Source organism: Pinus tabuliformis, chromosome X (assembly GCF_031772625.1).
Source record: "Pinus tabuliformis cultivar Carrire ecotype Pingquan chromosome X, CPIR1, whole genome shotgun sequence".
Classification (NCBI taxonomy): domain Eukaryota; kingdom Viridiplantae; phylum Streptophyta; class Pinopsida; order Pinales; family Pinaceae; genus Pinus; species Pinus tabuliformis.
In genome coordinates, this window is record NC_142308.1 from 1,196,000,151 (window position 1) to 1,196,027,271 (window position 27,121).

The following is a 27,121-nucleotide window of genomic DNA, read 5'->3' on the forward strand; positions in this document are numbered from 1 at the left end:
CCTTTGCCCTTGATGTCAAAGGGGGGGAGAATTTTAGTGTTGCTTGTTATCTCTAACAGTTTCTACAGCTTGGAGAAATCAACACCATCATGGTTGCCATCAAGGCCAAAGGGGGTGGTTGTTGGCATTATGATAAAGGTGTTTTCCTTCATGGCAACTCACTCAGATGTCAGTTCATAGTGCAGCAAGTTAACAACAAAGGATTATAGATCAAACTCTAGAGATTGAAGAAAGCGAGTAGTTTAAGAAGTATATGTTGCTTCACCTTGTCCAAGCAGCATATACACACGGGTTAACAGAACAAAAGGAGTGTATACGTATACATGCACTTTCACAGGAGGAAAATCATGTACATGTTGGAAAACCAAGGTTTTGGACTGAAGTATTTAGTCCAAGGTATTTTGGTCCAAGGTATTTTGGTCCAAGGTATTGATCCAAGGTACTTGGTCTGAGGTATTTGGCCTGAGGTATTGACCCTACGTATTTGGTCCAAGGTATTGGTCCTAAGTGGTTTTGGTCCAAGGTATTGAGAAAGGCCTAAAACTATATAAGGAGGAGAAGATCATTAGGCCAAGGTGTGCAAGTGAATAAGATTGTAAGGAATACTTCTATCTGAAGTATATTTTATGTTGTAGGGTTATGTTTGGGACTAGATCTGAAATATTTATGTGCACCTTGAGTTCAATATTGGATCAGGATCATGAGACCTGAAATGACTTATTCTTGAATGATCTGATATTGGTTGAGGCTAGATCTGATGTTTTGTGTCTGTTTTATTCGTTATCTATCATGATCTGGGTTTGTCTGAAGTTTGGATTTGCAACAAATTTCTGAGTCAATATTTGCAGATCTGTACGCAGGTTTGTCTTGGCAAAAGAGCGTATACACGCAGGTTCTGTTCTTTCAAGTAGCATATACAAAAGAAAGGTTTGATGCTCAAAGATGACTGATCTATTAGATCATTATTGCCGATTTATTGTTGCTTATATTTTACTGTTGTCCGTCAATGAAGTCTTCTTAGATCTAAATGTAAATCTAAATGCATAAGGAGGTTGATATTTGATTGATTATGTAAGTGAGAAGAAGTGTTTTCTGTTGCCTACCTGTGTAAAGTTCTGTAAGTTGATAGTAGATGTTCAGTACACTGCTGGTTGTTACAGTTTGTGATTCAGATACTTTATGATTCAGAATCTTTAGATGTATATGCAGGTTGGGCTGAAGGAAGTAGCATATACACGCAGGTTTTCTTCATTGAAGTAACATATACATTCTGACACATGAAATTTTGAGGTTTCAGTTGGTTATGAATGTTGATACAGGTTTTTGGGTTCATGACAATGTTCTGATGACAGTGATCTAATTGTTTCATATTAACTACATGTTGGTTGATGAAGTTTGACTTTCTAAATTTCTGATGGGTTATTGACGAGTCAAGGTCTTCATATGTCTTGATATGTGCCAAGAGCATCCAGTCTAAAAATTCATGAAATGTGGTCCCTGGTGGAAGAGTGGAGTTTTCTGTAGGCTGGCACCTATGTACTAGTAAACATATTGGCTAGTACAAGAGCTAGGGGGTTGTAGCTCCCTTCCAGTAGAATCTGGAGAACAAGAGAAGGTTGTAACCTTCTGCAGGTAGAAGTCTGCATACTGATATGAGTCTGCACCAGTACGAGATTGTAAATAGATTTTCTTATTATTAAAAGAAGACAGAGATGACAACAATAAGTGGTTTTCACCCACATTGGGTTTCCACATTAAATCTTGGTGTTCATCTGTGTTGCTTATGTGTGATAGTTGATTCTGTTATTACTGCACATAGTTACTGTTTAATTTTTAATAAAGTATTGATGCACTGATTAAAGATCAACATATGATGAATTAACTGAATCATAAGTTCACTGGATATACTTTGGTTTCCTTAAGAATAGTTGCCTGCACATGCGAGTTCCCTTCACTGAAGTAGCGTATATAAATCTGATTATGGAAATTAAAAAGCTATTGATTTGTAAATACTGATTCAGCCCCCCCCTCAGTATTATTTCCAATAGAGATGATTCTGGAGATGCCCATGTGGCCCAATTCTTCATTTGACACCTGTAACCTGCCAAACCATGAGAGTAGCTACAAAACTCACAGTTAGCTGTAGAAAAGGCTACATTTTGTATCTAATTTGAAAAAATCTATGAAAATAGCAAGAACATGAGAATATAATATCGTGATCATTTTAATGCTTTCCTATGACAAAATCTAGCATTTATCATTGATTGGATCTATAGTTTTGTGAGAAATTGAGAAAAAAAAGTGAGAAAAAATGTCAAGGGGAAGGTAATTATGAGGTTCAACATATAGATTCCTTAAATAAGGGATGCCTTTTCATGCTACCTTGGGAGAAGCATCCCATGCATGCAATTCATTTTTTCTTGGTCCAGGAGGGAACCAGTCAACTCAGCTACACATGTAAGAGACTGCTCAACTGTTGGAGAAAAATGCACATTTCTGACTATGAGTTGGGCTATCTGCCCAAGTGGGTTGCAGAATTTCTAGACCCAGCAGCTAACTGCTTCGAATATTTGTGCAAATCCTGGGCTAAATAACCTGCTGCTGGGAAATTTGCGCAAATCCTGCTGGGAGGGTTGGCTGGCAGGATTGCACAATCCTGGAGCCCAGCAGGTTGTCAGAGAGGATTGCACAATTCCTAGAGGGAAGGCTGGTTTCCCTCCAGGAATGCACAAATTTCATTGGGAAGTTGCTCAGCCTACAACTGGACCAAGTTCGGGTAAGCAACTTGTGAAGGGAGAAGATCAAACTATGATCATCAGGCTTCTTTGGGCAAGAAAGACACTGAAGATTGAGGACTTGATGAAGCAAGGCAAGATACTATGAAGGTCGGTAGGGAGGATGCAAAATAGGATAACGAAAAATTTTGGAGGGTGGTTGTAACCACTACAACAGGGCCCTGCCAAGCTCTTGACCCCTTGCAAATCACTTTATTCTCATTATAATTCAAATGGTTATTTGGGGTTTGATTCCCCATTTTTACAAACTCGGCTAAATTGGCATACACGACCTTACACATGACTCCAGCTAACTGTGTCCACATGCCACATCATCCCGAGGATTAAATCTGGTATTTTCTCCTTACATCTCCCTTTGAAACCTCTAGGTTTTATCCGATGGATGAAATACCTTGCGACCATCAATGGCCCTAACATCCTCTGCTTTCACATTTGTTAATAGAGGCCATTTGTATGGATTGATAGGGCCTAATGCCCATCCCATTGAAAAATTATAGGTTCCATGACCATGCTTATAAATATAAGTATAACCAATCCTTTCAAGCCTATTGCATTGATCTAGATCTCTTCAGCTATTGGAATTAACCACAATATTTTACTTCTATGATGTTAGAAAAACTACATATGAAAGAGTATAAAATAACCACCTGTGCATGCTTTAAGGAAGACAAAACATAACAACAACAATCAAATAAAGAACACACAACACATTGATAATGGAGTTCACCTAGTGCGGGTTACGCCTCCGGGCCTGGCGTCAAGAGTGGGGTGGCAGCTTCATTAAATGTTGCAAGATGATGATGAGTACATAGTACATTCTTTGTCATTACAAGGATAAATTACCTCACTTAGAGTGGCATGTCTTTCCATGAGATGTTCTCCCTATTGGAACTCTCACTCAAATGCACTCTGCTTTATGCTGACAAGCTAATAAAATGTCGCATGATGTGGCATACAAGAATCCTTCAACATAATAGTAACAAGGATCTCGATAAGAAAACATCATCTCAGAAAATAATAAGAAATTCATGGCATAAATGCATCATTTGCCTCCACTTTTGGAGATGGTTGCAAACTGCAAATCTCAGCTCACGAAATGGACTGCACCGTAGAATTCATGGTGTAAAATTTTGTCAAACAACTATAAAATTTGCCGTTTCTGACATCGTCAAATTGTAGACCCATGAGAATCTTGAATATTCCCCCAAATATTCCTTCCTAAAGATGGCCGAAAAATCCACTGGTGAGATGAAAATTTTGAGCACACCAATGAACTCATTATGAAATTTTGTGAAAAATTACTATAAAGCTCGCATCATTCCACCTCTATAAAAAATCAGCCTCTAAGGGAATCTTTCAGATTCCACAATATTCTATAAAGATTCCTTGATGCTGGATGCTTGAATTTTTGTTGCTCATATGGGGAAACAAACTGCATGGTTGGACTCTTGGAGAGAACACATGAAAAATTACTATAAACTTGTTAAATTATGACACTAACACCTCTAGTCCTTTAAGGGAATATTTTCAGCAGCTTGTGTATTCCCCCGCTTATATTTCAACTCGCTCTGTCACTCAGGGTTTCGTGCCTAGACCTCCGCCACTCCTAGTTCAACTCCACTCTCCACCACTGGGCCTGTTGAAATGCAATGAGTGAAGGATCAAATAGTGTGAGGCGGGCAGAGCCACCAACGTTGGCCATTGGGCCCATTGGTGATGGTGGCAAATAATAGGAAAGTGGGTGGGGTTTGAAACCAGCCCCCTTCGAACTTGTTATGGAATCATTTAACAATATATGTCTTAGATTTTTTTTAGCGCGAAGGTTATATTAGATTATTTTGGGGTTATATTATATGTTGGTATATGGTTTTGGAACCGCTCGGGTGGCAGACCAACCAGATCGGGCCGGGCGGGTTCAAACCCTGCCATTTTTTATACATATAACATATATATGGTTTGTAATGGTTTCCAGGGTCAGTATCCTACCAGCCAACCTTGTTTTAATATATATATTTATAATAACGTTGGCAAGGGTTGCAGGGATGGCAGTGGGCCACCAAAATTAAAAAAAAAAATTATTTTTTATTGTTTTGAACTATATGTTTCAAATTTTTAAGCTGAAAAATATGGGTCACTAGAAAAATTAAGTAGGCAACAAATTCACCCATTTTTGGTGGCTGCATTCCATGCACCGGGACACTTCCAAATTGTTGCCTCGTTAAGGCTGCCACTTGGCCAAGTTTGACCATAACTTTGACCATCTATAACTTGAGCATACAAACCTAAATTTGAGTGTTGTTCACACCGTTGGAATCAAGGCGACAAGCACTATGATATGGTCGTAGTTTAGCTTCCAGAATCATTCCTCCCCAGTGAGGATATTTTAGTCCTCCAAAAGCATGAATATAATATGCAACTGTCATGTTATATTGTCTGCACCACAAGTGCCCTGGTAGGTTACACTTCCTTCTCCTTCACCCTTGTTCTTCAGAGCCATAACTCATGAACCGACACCTGCATCCTCTGCAAATATGTAGTACATATTTACAAATTACATGCTCAATTACATGACCAACCATGACCCAAGCATCCCCATACTTGTCAAGATTTTATAAGACACACTCTTTGGTCCAGTTTACATCATAATATAATTCAATATCCTAGCTATCAATAAAAGTCCAAAAACATCATCGTTTCTTTAATAAGTGATGGAAAACACATGATCACTTTTACATTTATATTGCAACACATTATTTAGAAAATGCGGCCATGACAAGATACCATATCTAGAAAAACCATCTCTTACTCAACAAATTGAACCACTGGGAATGTGGCAAATTTGCTTGTTGAACATCTTCACCAACTGCTTTCTGCATGGGTGCTTTCTCCTTACGACGTTGCTCTAGATGAAACCTATAACATGTGGATCTTTGATGTCCACTTCCATTGCAATGATTTCAAAAAGTCTTCCTCCTCCAGACCTACTTAACCTTCTTCCTTCCCTGATGTGGAGAAGGCCTCTCATGCCTCATCCTCTTTCTTGCTCCCATTCTCTTCCGGCACTCAATAACCACATGGTTATGCAAACAACAAAAACACATAGTTTTCTATGACATGATTTATGTTCACCATTAACATGTTTGTAATAAAAATTAACTTTAGAATACTGAGATTGTTTATACATCTCTTTAATGTCTCTGGTGCAATTCTGGCAATGAGAGCTTGCCCTAGATCTTCCTCTGCAATGTGCACTATCATGGGAGGATTGTAACGTGTTCCAATCATCGTATTTGTCTGGTGGTTTCGAAAATGTCTTGGAAGCTTCTTTTGATACCTTTGAGCACTCCCTTTTAGTGTATCCCAAACCTAAAAATAGAGGTCTTTGTAAAGGAGGTATTTGTCTGAGGTCGTTGAGTCATTCCTTGGCCATTAACACTGAGTCCTCCTCCTTTATACCCCATATTTGTAAGGAGTCTCATGCCAGTTCCTAAAATGGGTACCTCGAATATTTCCAACAAAAATAATATCATGTGAATATGAAACTGAAAAACGATCAACATTGTTTACCTCAGTTGTCGACTATGAAGAAGGTGATGATGGCTTCGCTAATATTTCACTACGCTTCAACTCTTCCAAGGCCTCCCCCATGGCTCAAAACTAAAGATGGAATCTTTGCTTCTCCTCTTTTTCCTCTCATATAATCCTCCTCAGTTTACAATTCTCTGCTTGAAGGCTCTGATTGATCTCCTCATCTAAATAATGAGAAGATGATGAAGAAGATGAATGTAGACTCGAGGGGGTAGATGGAGCATCTTCCTCTATTCTTTCTTTCTCTTGTTCCTCCCTTAACATCTTCTCCTCATAATATGAATTCATTATGTCCACCATGCATGCCATCCCAAGGAGGTCCTCTTAGAGATCTATATTGTTCTCCAATTCCCTTCTTGTTGCACATTCAATCATTAACACTCACAATTCACATTAGCGAGAAGATCACTCTGATACCAAACTTGGTGTTGATCTCTTAAACTACAAGAATTAACAAATATCTTTTACTTCCTGTGATGTTGGCATAATTTCATATGAAAGAGTGTAAAACAACTACATGTGCATTCCTTAAGGAAGATGAAACATAATAACAACCATAAAATCAAGAACACACAACACATTGATAACAGAGTTCACAAAGTGTGGGTTACATATTTGGGCGCGTATGTAGCATGTGCACTTAAGTGTGAGAATATTTTCAGAATCTTATGGATTCCCTCGCTCATGGTTCCACTACATCTATCACTCAAGGTTTCGCGCCCAGACCTCTGCCTCTCCTGGTTCTACTCATCTCTCCACCGCAGGGCCTGTTTGGATGCAGTGAGTGAAAGTTCAAATATTGTGAAGCGGTAGAGCCATCAACATGGGTTGTTGGGCCTGTTGGTGTGTTGTTGGGAAAAGTATCCAATACGGAATGACCCTATCCCACTCTAAGGGTGATAGTTCCTTAGCAACAATCAAAGCAAAGCTATATGAGATTACTTATTTATGAGATGTAAAAGAGGGGAGAAAGAGATCCACTAACCGATGTCTTTCGCTAATGATTGATCCAATCTTCTCTCCTTGCCGCTTGTCCCCAGCTCCTTGATCTTTCACTGGCCCAGCTACACCAAGATCCTGCAAAATGGCAAGAGAGGGAAACTACAAGAAGCACACATTCATAATTGATTCAAGGATTAGAATAAATCAAATACACAAGTATAACAATACATCATTGAGACACATGCATATAGAAGAACCTCAAATGCTTTATTAATGGAAGAAGTAAAGTTCAGGAAGTGATACAACCATAAGAGGCCCAATCCAGCATCACCTTCGCAGCAGAAAGAAATCTCTTCTTCACCTCCTTCAAAGCAAATCACCCAATAGTTCTAAACTAAAACCAACATCAATTCTTTACATTCACAAGATTCCAGCCTCCTTAGACCTCATGAGAGAGATCTATATATAGGAGTTTTGGAGAAAGGATGAGTCAGCTTGAGACTGGCATGAAGCTAACTAGTGTCCTCTCTCACTTCAGTTATTCTTCAGTTATTGAGTCCACTTGGAGGTTCTTGCTTCCACTTGGAGACCTAGACCCTCTTACTCATCACCAGTCGAATTCCCTGATCCAAGTGTCATTTTGGAAGCTTCCTGGGCATTGACACCTTGAGGAATGACTGTGCCACATGTCCAAACTCGCCCAGCGCAGGTAGCCTTCTTTGCAGTTGACATTCAACACAGGTAGACAGTGGAGCAGTTGACATTCAGCACAGATGCTCAGTGGAGCAGTTGACATGATCCAGAATTGCCTTGTTTTTTAGTGTTTTCAGGTGGAGAACTGTTATTCAGTGCTGTGGTTTGCTGACCTTGTTCCTCTAGGGGTAGGAACAACATGTTTAGGGACTTTGGATCCCTTAGATTATGGACATTTCATGCTTCATGCTGTAAGGCACAAAAATGTCTATAACAGTTGCCCCCTAAAGTATGAGGTCGTTTATCGGGGGAAATGCTTTATCAGGAGGATCCGAAGTTCATTCAATCGCTGAGAGGTGACCTGTAATAAGATACAATACAATACATTATTTTTCATACTGCTTTCATGATCTAGCTGAGGCGGGCATTCCCATGCTCAGCTTTATAAATACATTTTTTCTGTACATAGAACAGACGATCGTCTGATGGTAGACTGATAATTCTCTGCTGAAATTATCATCCTTTGAGTAGGATGATCATCTGCTGCACATGTCAATGTCTTTATTTCCTGAATATATATCGTAGCCCGGATGGATGAAACTAGATCCGGGGTCTTCAAACTTGTTCTATCTTCACTCTAAGAACAAGTCAATCCATGTGAGAATTGCGCTGAAGTCGAACATGGAAAGAGATCGCTTGATTACCGGCCAATGATGTAAACCGTTAACAAGCGCGAGAGGAATCACCGATAATGATAATGATCCTCAAGGTACTGCAGTACAATTCACGTGGTGTGAATAAAGGACTTGGTGTCGAACACCACGCAAAGTCTTCTGGTCGAAGGTCATTGATGTATACCTGTCGCCAGAAGTGAGAAACTTTCCATTGAGGCATGCAAGTTTCAAAGTACTGAGGGGGTTGTTCCTAGATCAACTCCTTGGATAATGAGCTGATGTTGACAAGGAGCGACCCGTCAAAGGAGGGCCTTAATGAATCCCACATCAGTGACACGGAACGGAGCTAATGATTTTAATGGAGGTGAAAACAATCTGTGAAATATGATTCAGGGTGGCGGTCATGAAAGGATGAAAGATGATGTATGGTAGTGGATGGGACACGGTTGACTCTTTCTGAACAACATCTCTTGAACATATAACGACACTGATGCGATGGATCGGTAGCATTACCCCAAATGTGGATGGTTTGGCGAGACCATGGTGATGAGACCGGTGAATGAAACAACCCAACCCGATGTGGTACGGAGGAAAAGTGTCATGTTCAAGAGCGACTTGCTACCATTAAAGCTATGAGGTTCTCCCAATTTTTCCCCAGTCATTTCTGACCAGTACCTCTTTATTTTTGTCAAGCTTGAGGAGGATAACATATGCTTGTTCTATAACCTGCCCTTCGGGCAAGCCCATCACTATTTTTTAACGAACCTAGCGATAGGGAAACTCGTTCTCGTCTAAAGACAAGTTTGTCGCTATTTAATCATTTTAACGAGTCTAACGACAAGGAAAACTCGGTCCTTTTCATTTTTAGAGAGTCTGAAAAGGTACATAAAGTTAACTCCAACATTCCTTTTTCATCATCTAATCCCTTAAGTCTAAAAAAGTATAAAACAATACAGAAGGGATGAGTTTTCGATAACTTTAACGAGCCGAATAAAACAAGCGCTCGACCTTTTTGTGCAATAATCCCTCAGGTCCAAAAAGATTAAAATCTAGAGGAGGGATAGCTCTTCCGGTCATTTTAACGAGCTGGAAGGCAAAAACTCGGCAAACTTTTCATATTTTACGAGTCAGTTGAAAAGAGCTTAAAGAAGACTCATCTTTTGAGGAACGAGTGATAAACAGGGATAGCAACTGATTCCAGGTACAGGTTGGAATTTTCCAATCACGGCAGTGTCACAAGGATGGCTAGGTGAAATCACTCTTCACAGCTGTTCCTCAAAATGCGTAAACAATCATATGGACGTGAACGATCGGCCAAATGAAGGTGGAGGTGGCGGGTGCAAACACGACCAAGGCTTTTATGGCTGATAAATTTACGATCACAGTAGTTATTTACCGGGATAGGTTCATTTTTTATTTAAAAATGAGCTTAAACTCTAGAGGAAACATTACTCACTGCTTTTATTTATTTTTTAACGAGCATGAAGACCGCGTTAAAACTGCTCGGATCTTGCGTTTATTTTTTAACGAGCATGAACTTTATGCTAAAACTGCTCGTTTTATAGTCAAATTTTGATTTTTACCATAAATAGCTTTTCTCTTTTCAAGGATAGTACTGCATTTCTCAATTGCTGCAACAAACTTTGTTAGAAATACATAAACATGAGATGAAAACCCTAATATTTTGCTTTGAACTATGTAAAAAGCCATTAAAAAGTGTTTTTACCTCTCATTTTACCATTTCATTTGCATTTGGTTTGTTGGAGCTCTAGAGGTGCCTCTTCCCCCTTGATTTTCATCAGCTGATTCCGGGAGATTCTGCGGACGATTTTCAGCGCCGTCTGGACCAGGTAGGAGCTAAACCCTAGCTCTTTCTTTTCATGGTTTCCTTTTTCAGTTTTGTGCCTGTTTCCCAGCTTTTTTGAGCTTCAGGGGTTTTGCCAGGGCGCCCTAACTTCAGCGCAGGTTTCCCATTCGAAACCTGCATTGAATGTCAAGCTGCCTTAAGGCAGCCTGACCTTCAATGCAGGTGGGACACTCTCTGCCTGCGTTGGGCTCAGAAAACTGAGTTTTTAGCTCATTTTTTGATGAATTTTCGCCAGTTTTTCATCAAACTCAGGAACTTACTCCTTCTCTTGTTTGTTTTGCAGGGAACTTTGAACAAAATGTCCCTTACATGGCGAGAACGAGAACATGAAGAGGAGGACATGATTGCCCTCCATGACCCTGTCACGGTGAACGCGCTGCAGAACTGTGGCCTGCTGAAGTTTTTTCGTATCTCTAGCATGAGAGCACAGATTAGGGGAAAATCCATCCCCTTGACCATAGAGGACATTTACTTCTTGACTGGATTGTCAAGGCGAGGTGCCCCCATTTCTTTGTCAGGTACGGCCCGAGGGACCGACTCCGTGAGAGATTATGTCCGCTAGTATTGCAGGGAAGGTTCCCAGCCTAGCAGAGACGGTAAGGTTGTTATCCGTGAGATTACTGATAGGTCTCTCAGGTCCATTCTGTATACCATTGGTAGGATGGCCGATAGCGCAGCTCTACACGTTGCCAACAGATCTTATGTGCAGCACGCCTTGGAGTGTCTCCAACCGAAAGTATTCAACTGATGTGATGCAGTACTTGTTCAGATGAAAAGTCAGTTGACCAAGGTGAAGGACGGGAAGCTGAAGAACTTTGGATTTGGTTCTATTCTGACTGCCTTCGCCTTGGAGAAAAATCCCACTGATGCAGCCTCAGTATATTATACTCGACTTGCCTTCTCTGACCGAGCCACGCGTGCAGAGGTGGGTCGATCACATGTCTAGGCATGCTGGTCAACCTCATATTACTTTCACTGATGCCTTCTTCAGGTGGTTCGAGCGCCAGGAGATGGTCTTTTCCGAGTATCCATATGTGGGTATGGATTTCCGAGGTGATCTGGATTTGGTGCTACCGGATGGCGAGTAGTGGGGCGCTATTGGTAAACTCTTTGACCATATCACCATTTACTGTTCTTATTCATAATGTTGCTATGCTTTATTCTATCAAGACTTTTAATCATACTCTTGGGTGCATGCAGATGTTGGTCCTGTCCGTCCAACAGTTCGTCCGAGACCGCCAGTTGCTGCCCCGGCAGTGGAGCCTACTAGGAGAGTTATTCTCCGCGACCTTGACGATACTGAGACCCTTACAGCTGTGCAGGAGCAGGTTGAGAGCCTTACTCTTGGCATTCCCGATGTGAGGATTGATGAGTTACCTTTACAGCTGCAGCGACACACTACCGGTGTGCCTAGACGATGGACTCGTCTCTTGCGCATGATTGCACAGGCCGTGACGTGCTATCATGAGCACCACTAGGCTAGGGTGCCCCCTAGCATCTTTTTGAGTTTTAGGTCATATGACCAATTTTGTCTTGGTTACTATACATTATGTATGAACTATAAACAGCTTATATATATTTTGATTTTCGAGTTTTATTCTGGTTGAGTTATATGATCCATATGTACAATCATTGATGATGTGTCTCTTTTATAAATGTCGCAAATGTCTATCTAACACATAATTTGCTAATGAGTCGGTTAATGTGTTTAAGTTTCTGGAAATATGTTGACATTGAATTGAATCAAATTGCCTTTCCAAAATCTTAACCCTTAGGAACACGCGATAAATAGCTGGATTGTGAACGGAATATATACCATTGAGTTGTAGTATTACGAGCTGTGAGTCTAGCCTGACAATTAGTCGGCATATGCCACGTGTGATGGCATCAGAGAGTAGTTCTATCAACGCGCTATACTCAGCGATGTTATTCGTTGATTGCCCAATACACACACCTCTGAAACTTACTAACTCGCCGCTTGGATCAAAAATGGCCCAGGCTGCGGAGGATAGATTCCGCGAACTACGACTCGCTCCGTCGGCATATCCAACACATGTCTCCAGAAGGTTCGACATCTGCCACAAATGAAAAAGGTGGATCACTCGACCAGAACAAATACTTTAGCGAAAACAAAATACAACAAAAGCATGCAGGTTACTATTTAAGCATAGTAACACTTGAGGTACAACCCGTTACGGGGCTGCGCCAGTGGAATTCCGTCATAATTCATTAACTCGTAGGCTCCTTTTGCTAACACCCTTTTAACAATGTAGGGGCCCATCCATAAGGAATTAAATTTACCTGCTCACAATTTATCGGATTCTTGGTCATAAAGCAAGACCAAATCATCTTCTGAGAAGACACGGGGTTTGACATTTTTGTCGAACTGAGCCTTGACTCGTTTCTCATGGGCTTCGTTAGCCAAAGCGGCATCACGACGAGTTTCATCCAATTGGATTAATTCCAAGAAACGAGCCTCTTCTTCTGAAGTTCCAGGGAGGAGATAAATCGCGAGTTTAAGCGACGAAATTTCGCACTGGATTGCAAGACTGCTTCGAGGCCATACACCAATTGAAAAGGTGTGAACCCGGTTGCGTTCTTTGCCGACGTTCGGTAAGCCCACAAGGCTGAGTACAGGATTAGGTGCCACCTTCTTTTATGAACCCCGATCATACTTTGCAACATACGCTTCAGGACATTGTTGATTGCTTCAACTTGTCCATTGGCTTGCGGATAATACGGGGTAGAGCTGTCGTGAGATAGCCCTAGCTTGGCAGCTAATTCGACCATCATGTGATTGCGGAAATGCGATCCATGATCTGTAACTATAGCATGTGGTACGCCGAACCTGGCGACTACATGATTGAAAAAGCAAAGGGCAGCTGTTTCACCAGTGTTATCCAATGTAGGCATCGCCTCGGCCCATTTGGTAAAATAGTCAACAGCGACTATAATATACCCATGCCCCCCGGTCGAGGTGGGGTTACATTGCATGAAATCGATGCCTCACTTGGCGAAGGGCAGCTGAGTCGCCAATTTTTTGTTGGGAAAAGTATCCAATACGGAATGACCCTATCCCGGTGTGTCGCATATGGTTTTGGAACTGCCCGGGTGTCGGGTCGACCCCATTGGGTCAGGCGAGTTCAAACGCTGTATATATATATAGACACACACACACACACACACACACACACACACACATATATATATATATATAATAATCTTATCGGCGGCTGCAAGAGTGTTAGGATGCAACCCCAATTTAATATATTTTTATTCTTTTTTTGTGAACTATATGACTCAAATTTTCCCGCCGAAAAATAAGGGTCACTAGAAAAATTAAGTAGGTGATAAATTCACCCATTTTTGGTGGTCGAATTTAGTTTATCGGGACAATGCCAAATTGTTCCTTCATTAAGACGACCACTTAGCCAAGTTTGACCAAAACTTTGACCAGCTATAGCTTGAGCATACGAACTCAGATTTGAGTTTCATTCACACCATTGAATTGAGTTATTTTAGAGGCCACTTCTCAATTTTGAGCATGTTTGGAGCCACCTCAATCATGCAATTCCATATATGTATATATTTAACTATGCAGTAAGGATTCCCTTCGCTCTCTACCACATAGCCCTATCCCTCCTAAGTTTTCAAATAAATATTGGGGGTTATCCCTCTTGAGCTTGCTTGTGTGCAATAATAACACATAATTGCGCGTATATATCATGTGCACTAGGTGGCCCTCCAAAAATAATATTGTCTCAGTCATGCATACACAACCATAACCCAAGGCCATCCCTCCCTAACGTTATATGGACTTAGCCCATTCTGTTAAATATGTACATATACATAGATTATGAATAAACTAACCTTCCTAAGCTTAAATGGTCTTGGCCTGCCAATGCAAATGCATATATTTTTACTAAGTAGATCTATCACTCTTGAGTTTTACAATTTAAGATATAAACTTTGATAGAAGAAAAATTACAATGAGAAATGATCTAGCCATCTCCCAATACACAGGAAACATAGACAATATTCTAACTCGGGCCATAATAACAAGATCATATAACGATTGCATACAAGCCATTAAACTATAATTTATGCTCATAATAGCACAAGAACTTAATCCATTACAAAGCATTCAAGAAATCAACATTTCTCATCCACACAGAAGTCATCATTCCTCAAAATTAATCAAAGCCATTATTGATCAACATATTAATAAGTATATAACATTTATAGCATAAGAACATAAGGAGACACTTATAAATATGAACTTTGTATTTGAGATTGGAACCTCAAATCTCCACCCAACCATATATTAGTATACAAAGTGGACTTTTGTGTAGCCTAGTACCCTCGATCCATATTCTAGAGCTTGAGAACGGGTGCTAAAATGATAAAACCAATGTTACTAGCTGAGAAAGGGACTCCAAAGGCTACACCACCTTGACCCACAAACTAGGAAGTTTAATCAACTGAAAGAGGGAATAGATAGCCTAAACCACCTCCATCCCCAAGCTATTCATTCCACAAGATAAAATAGGGAATCTAGAAGCCTCCTAGCCTCCACCCACCAGTCAAACAAGGGAATGCATAGGTTTCTCACCTTTACCCTTAACAAAATGGGGGAATATATAGTTTTCTCAGCTCCACCCTCAACCAATAAATAATTTCATAGGCCTCTTGCCTCCACCCTAAGATAACTTACTCATTATGAGTGCACCCAAGCCTAAGAGTCTAGAACACACTATAATAAAACTAGAGAAGAAGCAAGTACTTCAGAACACTTCTTACTAGGAATCCAAGGAGCATGCCTCCACACCAATTGTCAAGGGAATTCAAAGGTTAAACCACCTCAACCCATTAGCTAATTAAGGAATCCAAAGACTACTACTCCTCACCTAAGAGCTTTCTTTGGATCATTCTATCAATTGAAGAACTTTTTCTTTCTCTTCTCTTTGTATCCTTATAGCAATCTAGATCTCCTTCTCCAACGCGTTGCATTCAACTTCCCTTTTCATTTCTCTATGTACTTTTTTTTCCTTCTCAGTTCTTGGCTACCTTTTCCCATAGGACTTACCTTCTTACTCTTTTTCTTCCTCTCAAATGTCCATGAGTCCTCTCTTTTTCTACAATTCCTCCCACTAATGTAGTTGCAACTATCTATTGGTTTCATGGGTGTAAGTTCCTTGTTTCCCTTCTCTTATCTCTACCAGAGTGGTTCTAGTTTTATTTGGTCACGGGGATGATTTTTGGGTAGCTCCCCCTTCCACTTCTTATTGGTTGACCTCAGGCAATTGTTGAGAATAGCAACAAGAAATCCTAAAAATAACTTTCAGAATATTCCAATTTTAATTTGTCATTGAATTAAAATTGTGCATTAAATTTGAATTTAGTCTCACCAGCTGCTTGAAAAATAATTAATTAATTCATCTTGAGTTAATTAGTCGGATAAATTAAAGCTAGAAGTCTTTGTGAAGTCATGCAACAGTTATCCCTTAAATTAAGGAGATTATCCCTTAATTAAGGAGATAAAGATGAGTTGTATTTGACTTGTAATTAGATATCTCAGTTAACTGAGTTGTCTCCATTTAAATTAGTACCAAACAATTTGAGGAACTAATTGTGAGTTCAGTCACTTAATGCATGCATGCATGAAACTAGTGTACTCTAGATAACTGAAGATTCTCTCATAAATAACTCATGCATGTCTATTTAAACAAAGACCCAGTTGAGATTAAAGGCAGAGACAATGTATTATCAGTTGGAGGAATTTTCCTATAAAGGAAACTCATCCATGCAGAAGCAACAAGGTTCCTTGAGGATTGCACAGTTCATACAAGGTGTGAGATCAGTGTGAGAGATCAATTTTCCACTTGGTTGGAGAAGATCATCCCATAGGAACAACACAAGGAAATAGGAGGCTTGGACAGTAGAGGAGAAGGTTTGTGAGAAGCCTTGTTTTCATGTGAGCATCCAAGAGGATTGTAATGAGAGTTGGCTAGCTGTGAGAGCTAAAGATTTGTGTAATCTTGATGTATTTCCACCTTGTATGATAATACATATAGCGGGGTTTTTAACTAAGGCTTTCCCCAAATTATTCTTCTGTGTTTCATGTGTATTGATTCTTCTTCTCTGTTATATGTGTTTTGTTTGATCTTGCTCAAATAAATTAAGCTTCCACAAGTTTGATTGTAGAAGTAGATTAAGTATTTTGCTTTAGTAAATTACATAATTAGTTTAATCTATAGTGAGAATTTCCACATGGTATCAGAGCTAGCTGATCTATAGAGAAATTTCTACATGGTATCGGAGCAAAGGTGATCAAAGCGGAGAACAATATACAAATAAGGGAAAAGTTCAAAGTTTGAAGTTCTTGATTTCAGGTACACATTCAATTTCTTATCACATCTCAAAGTTCACCAATGGCGTTCAATGGCTTGAGACTCAAGTATGCCCTCGATGGCAGCTCGAATTACATAGCATGGAAGGATCACGTGGAAGTGGTATTAGAGGACAATGGTTTGAAGGACTTCATTATTCAAGAAGTCCCTAAGGCAGCAGTAGCTAATGCCCAAGAATTGGTGGAATGGAAGAAATGTGTGGTGAGAGAGAGGAGGATTCTTCTAGAGGGAGTTCGAGACCATATTGTCTCGAGTCTCCATGGGAAGGAGACTCCATTTCAATGTGGAAGACATTGAAGGACCTATATCAGAACATCAACGACCAAAGGAAGTTGGCGCTAAAGGACAAGCTTCGGAAAATCAAGTGTGAAAAGGGCGACACGATTCCTACATATCTGAACAAGCTCACCGCATACAGAGATGAGCTTGGAAGTGTACGAATCATGACAGCCGATGATGATATGGTGAGTCTTGCTCTCCTCGGTCTTCCTAAGAGCTAGCATAGCTACCAGGACTCAGTGAATGGAAGAGAGAAACTGTGGAATTGGGAACGACTGGGGTTGGATCTCATGCAGGAGGAGATTAGGAGGAGCACACAAGATGGTCCTTCATCCAAGGAGGATGAAGAAAATATGGCCTTAGCGAGTAAGGCAATGAAAGGGAAGGAGAAGGATTCTCATCCCAAATTGAGTTCTTCTCATGGAGGGAAGAAGGGTGACAAATCTAAAGTGATATGCTTTAATTGCCACAAGATGGGTCATTATGCAACTAATGGCCCATCGAAGAAGTCCAAGAAGGGATCCTCGGAAGGATCTGAAATTGAGGCATTGACCTCTTATATCGAGATGGACTTCACCCTCATCGCATGCATGGTTTCATCGATGATGGGTTGTGGTTAGTTTCTTGACAATGGAGCCTCATTCCACAAGATTGGCGATAAAATTTTATTCAATACCTTGGAGGAGAAAGACCTCAAGATACTCATAGAGATGGGTGACGATGAAAGGTATAGTGTTTCAGGAGTGGTCACAGTTGCTTTTCAAAGGGATCATGGAGCTTCTATCACCTTAACAGATGTGAAGTATGTGCATGGACTGAAGAAGAACTTGGTATCGATCGTGATGTTGGAGGACAAAGGCTATGATGTTGTCTTCAATAAGGGAAAGGTTTTCTTTAGACACATCACCACGAGACAGGTGAAATAGATTGGTTCACGGGTACAGAACCTATATGCTTTTGAGGTTCAAGATGCATGCAAAGCCTTGAGGAGCAAGGCCAATGTTAGAGACTTGGTGGTTGAGAGGGAGAGTACATTACCCCTCAACATGGAGTCCCAGAAGAAGTATCAGACAACTATGGAGGAGCCACAATTGGAGATGCTGAGAGGAGACATAGTGGAGGCATCCACTCATGCAGAGACTTCTAGTAGGGGGAAATTTCGAGCCAAGTCAACAGAGGGATCACATGCAGCAATACCTCTAGGTGTGAGGTGGGGCGATGTGAAGTGATAGTCCCAAGAAGGCTGAAATTGGGAAGGGTTCATTGAGAGGTTAATCTCATGGATCGTACCTTGCTACAAGAGCCCAAATTACATAGTAGCAGGAGGAATCAGTTGGAATGATGAAGTTATAGATCAAAGTGATAGAGGCTAGAGCAGTCAGATACTCAAGAGCACATAGAAGGATTGACAACAGTGCAAAAAGGCTGAGTTAGTAGAAGCGCAGAGTTTTCAGTCGATAGTGGCAACAGCAGTCAGAGACTTTGATAGCAGAGGCAACATTTTGATTCAGGTTAGATGTTTTTTTTGTTTCTAGAGTTGATGGAGCAATAACACGAGAGAGAAGTGTTTCATGCAGAACATTCCAAAGGTTCAGTATCGGGATCAAGTTGAATTCCTTTCTTGTTGAGAGGGAGTGTTGAGAATAGAAACAAGAAATGCTAAAAATAACATTCATAATATTCCAATTTTAACTTTTCCTTGAATTAAAATTGTGAAGTAAATTCAAATTTAGTCTCACGAGCTGCTTGAAAAATAATTAATTAATTCATCTTGAGTTAATTAGTTCGATAAATTCAAGCTAGAAATCTTTGTGAAGTCATGCAACAATTATCCCTTAAATTAAGGATATTATCCCTTAATTAAGGAGATAAGGATGAGTTGTATTTGAGTTGTAATTAGTTAGCTCAGTTGACTGAGTTATGTCCAGTTAAATTAGTTCCAAACAGTTTGAGGAACTAATTGTGAGTTTAGTCAGTTAATGCATGCATGCATGCAACTAGTGTGCTTCAGATAACTGAAGATTCTCTCATAAATAACTCATGCATGTCTATTCAGACAAAGACCCAGTTGAGATTAAAGGCAGGGAAAATGTACTATTAGTTGGAGGAATTTTCCTATAAAGGAAACTCATCCATGCATAAGGAACAAGGTTCCTTAAGGATTGCGCAGTTCATACAGGGTGTGAGATCAATGTGAGAGATTAGTTTTCCACTTGGTTGGAGAAGATCATACCAGAGGAACAGCGCAAGGAAATAGGAGGCTTGGAGGGCAGAGGAGAAGATTTGTGAGAAGCCTTGTTTGCCTGTGAGCATCCAGGAGGATTGTACTGAGAGCTGGCTAGTTGTGAGAGCTAAAGCTTTCTGTAATCTTGATGTATTTCCACCTTGTATGATAATACAGATAGCAGGGTTTTTAGCTGAGGCTTTCCCGAGAGTATTCTTCTGTGTTTCATGTGTATTGATTCTTCTTCTCTTTTATATGTGTTCTGTTTGATCTTGCTCAAATTGATTAAGCTTCTGCAAGTTTGGTTGTAGAAGTAGATTAAGTATTTTGCTTTAGTACATTGCATAATCAGTTTAATCTACAGTGAGAATTTCTACAGCTATCCCCTATCAACGTAGTCCATTGTTCTTAAATTTTGTCCTCTCTATCTTGTTGATTCAACCAAGGCAAGCATGGCTTCTCTATTCTTTTTGTTCAACTCAATTAATGGCATAACCAATTCATTTAGTCACACACCTTCCAACCTTCCATGGTTATCATTAAACAATTCAAGCTTCCTTCTAATCCCAAGAAACCTCCTTCCTCAAACTATGGAATACATGTCCCAATTCTCAAGCCCTTTTAATTATAATCATAATATATGCAATATTTAGGATGAGGGGGTTAGCCACGAGCTATCACAAATAAAAGCAAATTATCACCACCAATATCGATGAGGTTGCAACACTATTGAGGTGTGAACAATGTTTATTTATTGAGGTGTGAACAATGTTTATTTTTTAAGATTGTTAGAAAAGTTCGATTGATTACTTCCTTTTAATGGTTCAAATCATGATATTTTCTCACTACTTTTGTAATTAGTGATGGATATGAGATGTTTTTATTTTCAACTTTTTTTTTTTTTTTTAACTATAACACATTGAAAATGGGCATATGCTATATCCTTTCTCATATTTTTGTCATAATATGTTGAAATGGATCTTGTAAAACATTTCTTTGCTTTCATGGTGTTGATTTAACATGCATATATTATTGTATTTTGTTGTCATAATATATTTATGATGGATATAGTGTGATATATTTCTTTACTAATTATGGTGATTCAGTTTACTTGTTACTATGTCTTTTATTTCTGTTCATTGTTCTTGTCATAATATATTGGTAATATAAGTGTTGTGATTTATTTCTTTTGGTTCGTATTACTATACATTTTAGTTCTAATACTCTTAATGTTTTTTCATAATATATTAATCCTAATTGTGTTGTGATAATATTTTTTGGGTTTACGGTGGTGATTGAATAAGTACATATTATAATAAGTTTTCTTGCTTTTGATGTGTTTCCAACAAAATGGACAATGTGTAACCTTATATGTTTTAAAATTTAAAAAAAGAACATAAAAAATATGCAATCTTATTTACTTTTACTTTAGCATTGGAGAATTTGCATTAAATTATTTAAATATTATGAAACCTTATTGATAAATGTCAAATGTCAAATATAAGGTAAAGAGAGTTTCCTAATTACTAGTTAAAAAAAGTAACAATTGTAAGTGTTATTGCACACATTAAAGTGATGAAGATGTTTGTCGTTTTTTTGTAATGCTCTTGTGCATGATAAGATAGAACAATTTTCTCAATACTCATTATGCTTGCCTAGTTACCTAATTATCCATGTGTTTTAGTTTCTTGATTCAAATAGCAAGCACTCACCTACTCATGACCCTTGTTCTAGTTTAGTTTCAATGATTCCATTCTACAATGGTAGTTTCATTTTGGGAATTAGAACTCTATATAGACAATAAAGGTGGATTCTAAGCCAAATAAACATTGATTACATGCAAATTTTGAAGGTTATGTCCCAAAAGCATAACTTACATCACAAGAGCTTTTCATAGATTCTCTAATCCATGAAATTAGGACCTTATCATTATGTATAACAAAGCGTCCAATGGCAAGCATGTGTTACGATATGAGGCTTTGTTGGTGGGTTATATAACTAAGAAACGTGTATAAAGTGAAAAATCCTCCATTTAGCCCTTTAAAACATAGATTTGAACATAACAACTGTCTTGATTTCCTTGAAACATTATATAGGGTAAATTTTCCATCTTTAGGGCTCATATCATGGTTTAGAATCCTATAAATGATTTTAAACTTAACAATAATAGATAAGTAAAAAATAACTAGTTAGAACCCTAAAGCGTGGTGTAGGGCACAATAACCACCCATATTTATTTTAATCCAAAAATATTGTTTCGGTAGTCCTTCCACAAAGCAAAGTTTAAATCTCTAGGCATTGTATATTGATTCAAGGCCAAATAAAAGGAATTTAGGGATAAAATCTAAGGGAGAGGTTTTAAATGTATGGTCACCCATCATGCATGAAACTGGGACCAATCATATATATATATATGGTTTATGGATTTAAACAAAAATGATATATATCTATACATACATACATCATTTTTCATTCAAATACATAAACACTAATATAATTTTTAGTTGAAATAATTAATAGTTTTTAAATGTTATATATTAATTTTAGATGGAAAATTTGAATTACACATCCCCTTCTTATCGCTTTTATCACTTGGACTTTTATTTTTTATTAAAGGTGTAGGTATCACTTAGGACTTTCATTATTTATTAAAAGTGTAGTTTAAATTATGGACAAAAATGATTTTTTTTCAATATTATTTTTTATTGTTAATTTTAATTGAAAACCAACTTATATTTTTATAAATTTAAGTTTAAGTTGTTTAATTTATAGAATTCAAGTTTTTAGGGTGTTGAATCCCTTTATGCATTCACATAGATTATGGGGAAAATACTATTTTATCTATAAATTAAACTATGTCATTTATTAAATATAGCTTGTCAATAGAATTTGTAAGTTTATGGACTTTATTTTTTAATCATTTATTTATTAAATGTGACTTGTCAATAGAGTTACACTAAGAGCAATCCTCTTCCCCTAGACTTTTATTTATTTATTAAACATTTCTTGCTAATAGAGTTTATTAGTTTGACTTTGTTTCTTCATCTTTAGTTTTAATGATGGAATAAGATTAATGTAAGATAAATTTTTTATTTTTTTAAGATAATTTTTTTAAATAGTGTTATAATACATTTACAATGGACAGAGACCCTCCCAATGTCACTTTGTCCCGATGGAGATCGTACTCCCCGTGCATCTTGCTGCCATCGCCATTCTGGGCCATGAAACACCTCCAACTCACTCACACTAATATTCAATTATATATCGTCATTGCTTGCATTTATAAATGGTAGCAGAATTGTATGTTGCAACATCATCAATTTCATTCTTAGCTTATTCTCATAATCGTTAACATGGTGGCCTCCAAGTTCGATTTCATCTTCTTGATCATCCTCTCACTGCAACTCTCTGCTGCACTATTGTTGTGTAATGGAATGTCTATGACCCTTCACGGGAGGAGGTCTTTGAGAGGAGGGATCAGAGTGGAGGAGCCTCTCTACTATCCCACGAACTTCACTGAGTATTACATAGAATTATCTGTGGGCACTCCTCCCCAGGATTTATTGCTGGTCATGGACACTGGCAGTAGTGTGGTGTGGGCACCCTGCACGCCGAATTATACATGTACTCTCGATCCAGTCCCGTGCAATGGATCCATCACCGTTTTTCTTCCCAGCAATTCGTCATCTGCTCTACGAGTACAGTGTGCGGATCCAAAGTGCAAAGATGTGTGTGAAGATGGGGTAAAATGGGCGACGTGTCCAGACGATTGCTCGGGGACGTGTCCAGACTATGACCTTGGCTATGGCTCGGGAGGCACGTCTGGGCATCTACTGACTGACACGCTGACTTTGCCATCGGGAAGTGGACAAATAACTAACTTTGGATTCGGATGTTCAGTGAATTCGTACGGGTTTGCTGGTATTGCAGGATTTGACAGAGGAAATCTGTCTTTGCCTTCGCAGCTTAGTGCTGTCATTGGCGATAAATTCGCGTATTGCCTGAACGATCAAAACAATGGCAGCATGATAGTGCTGGGTGACAGCGCAGTTCCCACGAATATGAGTTTAAATTACACTCCGTTTTTAAATAAGTCCCAATCACCTTCAGCTTTTCCCGGATACAACGAATTCTATTACATTGGTCTTGAAGGAGTGAGTGTTGGCAATGTATCCCTGACCCTGCCCTCCAATGTATCCACCTTTGACAGTAACGGGGACGGTGGAACCATCATAGATTCGGGCACTACTTACACAATCTTTCCTCTAGAAGTCTATAACCAGATTGCAACTGAATTTGCTTCTCAAATTGGATATCCAAGAGCTCCTCAAGCTGAATTGTCGAGTGGCTTTGGATTGTGTTACAATGTGTCTGGTGTGGCCAATGTCAATATTCAATTCCCTGACTTCGCATTCCTTTTCAATGGTAGCTCGGACATGATACTGCCTCAGGAAAATTGTTTCTTGCCGGTGAGCTCAGACGCTTACTGTTTGGCATTTTTTGGTGTTGTCTTTGGCCCTTCTGGACCTGCTGCTATTCTAGGGAATTATCAGCAGAAGAATTTCTATATATTGTATGACAGGGAGATGAATCTTTTGGGCTTCACTAAGCAGGTGTGCTAGATATTCGTCTGATCCATTGATGGCCCACTGCTAATATCCGATCCATATATAGTCTATGTATTTCCTTTTCTTGATCCATGTATAGTCTAGGTATAGTTTATATATTTCCTCTTGAGCTATATAGCTTAAGTATTTCCTCTTTATCTATCTATATACTCTATTTATCTATCTATATATAATTTAGGTATTCCCTGTTGATCTATGCATTTTCTCTTTATTCATGTTTAATCTTATGATTTAATTTGCAAAAGCATTGACTTCATTTTACCGGAAAATCAAGGGGCTAGTTGTACTTCATTTTACTAAAAACTCAAAAGCTAATTGTAGCACTATAGGGCTATGGCTTGAATCTCTTTTTGTTAAAACCAAAAACACTTGCATACAAAAAATATTTCAAGTGTTTTTTCTACCTCTATTTTTCTTATATGCATGTTTCTCAACTTATTATTATTATATATATATTTTCCATTTTTGTTGTAAATACTAAGGTTTGAGTCATATTGAAAAAAAAACAATAGAAAATATTGTTTGATGAGTATTGACGAAACCCATTGTTATTATGAAGTTTCATTTGGTTAAGATTGTTGTACCATGGAGATTTTCTCTTGTGTCCTTTATTATTAAGGAAAAAAGACAAGTAAAAAGTTTTATTTGGTGAAGACTCTTGTACCATGGGGATTTTCTATTATGTCTAAAAAGACAAGTAAATTATCATAGAGAAATGTATTTTATAATAAAATTTGTTCTATATTATTGAAATTAAAATATTTAAATACTATAATTAGCTATAAATAATTATTTAAAATAAAATAAAGTACACACACAAATATATATATTTGGTAGGATCCATATAAATAGACTCAACTCTTCAATAAAATCATAAAAAAATATACGTATTTGGTAGATTAATTGAGATTTTATTTTTAATACATTTTATGTATAAACAATTATTGTTATGTATATTTTTTCCATGGAAAAAATACTTAGAAATTTTATTTATAAAAAAAAAAAAAAAAAAAAAAACTACAATGGTAGATGTGTTGAGAGTATTCAAATTTTACCTTTTGGAAGTTATAGCTTTAGTCAAAATTCAATCACTTACATTTCCAAAGTTATTTTTCAAACAATTCTATATTGGGATTTATACTATTGAAGCAATATATATAATTTTCATTAATTTTTTCAACAAAATATATAGAGTCCATTATACACTAAAAAAGTTCAACTGATATTCTCATAGGAACTTAGTTTAGATTATGATATCCTGATTATTAATTTTAACATTTTCTAGAGACTTTTCTTAAGAAAAATATTGTCATAAATTTGATAAACAAATTTTATAGATTCAACCATAAAATTAACTACAAACATGGAAATATAAAGTGCAACTAAAGATTAGACAATCAAATCATGTAGGAAATCTCAACTTTATTTATATTAATATAAGATTGATTTACAAATATGGAGGATAGTTGAGATGGGATCCTCCAAGTGGATATAGCCTTAGGATATATCCACTGCAACAATGGATTTGACCTCCCAAAATAGAACTACAACAAATAAACACTCTTGTGAATTCTAAATGAATTCACCAAGGAATGAGGTTGGTTTCTATCCACTCTCACCAAATCACCCAAGGGTTTTCATTGTGATGCTGACTGAAGCTTAGAATTAGGTTCTCCAAACCTCAACAAAGATAAATACTTAGATCCAAGATGTCCAAATGATCTCCTCCTCATTTTAAAGAGTCTATAGATAGATCTCCAATCTTCTAGAAGTATTTTATTTTGATTATTTTAATCTAGAATCTCTCTTGACTTCATTTAATTAACATTTTAATTTTATTTTATTTTACTTAAGTCACTTTTGGCCTTTTGCCTTCAATTAATCATTTCGTAACTAATTAACTAATTAAAGTCACTTTTAATCCAGGAAAATGGTAAATTGCCCACTATACTTTCTGTGGCCATTCGCAGTCACTTCTTATCATCCTAGCAGGCATTCTGGTTCTCTTTACAATGACCTATTACACTAAGGTGTTCCATTAAATATTCTTCCCTAGAATGCCACCGTAAGCGTAATTAATTAAATTAGGCTCAATAATAACTCCGTTTTACAGGAATTATCAGAATGCAACAAAATTGAAAGAAAACTATGCATATCTGACCCTGTTGATTGAACACACAAGCGAACATTATAGGATGTGGTGTGGTGTGGGCACTCCTCCGCAGGGTTTACTAGTGGTCATGGACACTGGCAGTAATGTGGTGTGGGCAGCCTGCACCCTCACTTATACATGTACTCTGGATCCATACCCGTGCTCTGGATCCATGACCGTTTTTCTTCCCAACAAATCATCGTCTGCTCTTCCTATACAGTGTGCAGATCCAAAGTGCAGAGATGTGTGTGAAGAAGCGGGCTCGCGGACTTGCCTAGACAAGTGCTCTGGCAAGTGTCAAAACTATTATCTTCGTTATGGCTCAGCAAGTGCGTTCGGGCATCTACTCACTGACACCTTGAGTTTGCCCGCAGGAAGTGGACAAATAACTAACTTTAGATTCGGATGCTCAATGACTTCCCAGGGGGTTGCTGGTATTGCAGGATTTGGCAAAGGAAATTTGTCTTTGCCTTCTCAGCTTTAGTGCTAGCATTGGCGATAAATTCGCGTATTGCCTCAACGATCAAAACACGGGCAGCATGGTAGTGCTGGGTGACAAGGCAGTTCCCACTAACATGACTCTGAAATACACTCCCTTTCTAACTAACTCCCAAACAATTTTTCAAGGATAAAAAGAATTATATTACCTTGGTCTACAAGGAGTGAGTATTGGTGGAAAATCTTTAACACTTCCCTCCAATGTATCCACAATTGACATTAATGGCGACGGTGGAACTATCATAGATTGCAGCAGAAGTCAGACATTTACTGCTCCACATTTCAGGGATACAATGATAATTTTCCTAATGGACCTGCTGTTATTCTAGGAAGCTATCAGCAGAGGAATTTGTATATATTGTATGACAGGG

At 38.3% G+C, this 27,121-nt stretch overlaps 2 protein-coding genes across 2 annotated transcripts; both read left to right on the plus strand.

The window, feature by feature from the left end:
* Positions 1-22,825: 22,825 nt before the first annotated feature.
* LOC149144239 (aspartic proteinase nepenthesin-1-like) lies at positions 22,826-24,094 on the plus strand. The gene has a single exon (XM_089452083.1). It carries the CDS (start codon positions 22,826-22,828, stop codon positions 24,092-24,094), a length of 1,269 nt encoding a protein of 422 aa, XP_089308209.1.
* A 2,201-nt stretch (positions 24,095-26,295) lies between these two features.
* LOC149144240 (putative aspartyl protease At4g16563) lies at positions 26,296-26,736 on the plus strand. The gene has a single exon (XM_089452084.1). It carries the CDS (start codon positions 26,296-26,298, stop codon positions 26,734-26,736), a length of 441 nt encoding a protein of 146 aa, XP_089308210.1.
* The last annotated feature ends 385 nt before the right edge of the window (positions 26,737-27,121 follow it).

Coding starts and splice junctions, on each gene's coding strand:
- LOC149144239 (XM_089452083.1), top strand. CDS start 22,826: ATGGTGGCCTCCAAGTTCGATTTCATCTTCTTGATCATCCTCTCACTG.
- LOC149144240 (XM_089452084.1), top strand. CDS start 26,296: ATGTGGTGTGGTGTGGGCACTCCTCCGCAGGGTTTACTAGTGGTCATG.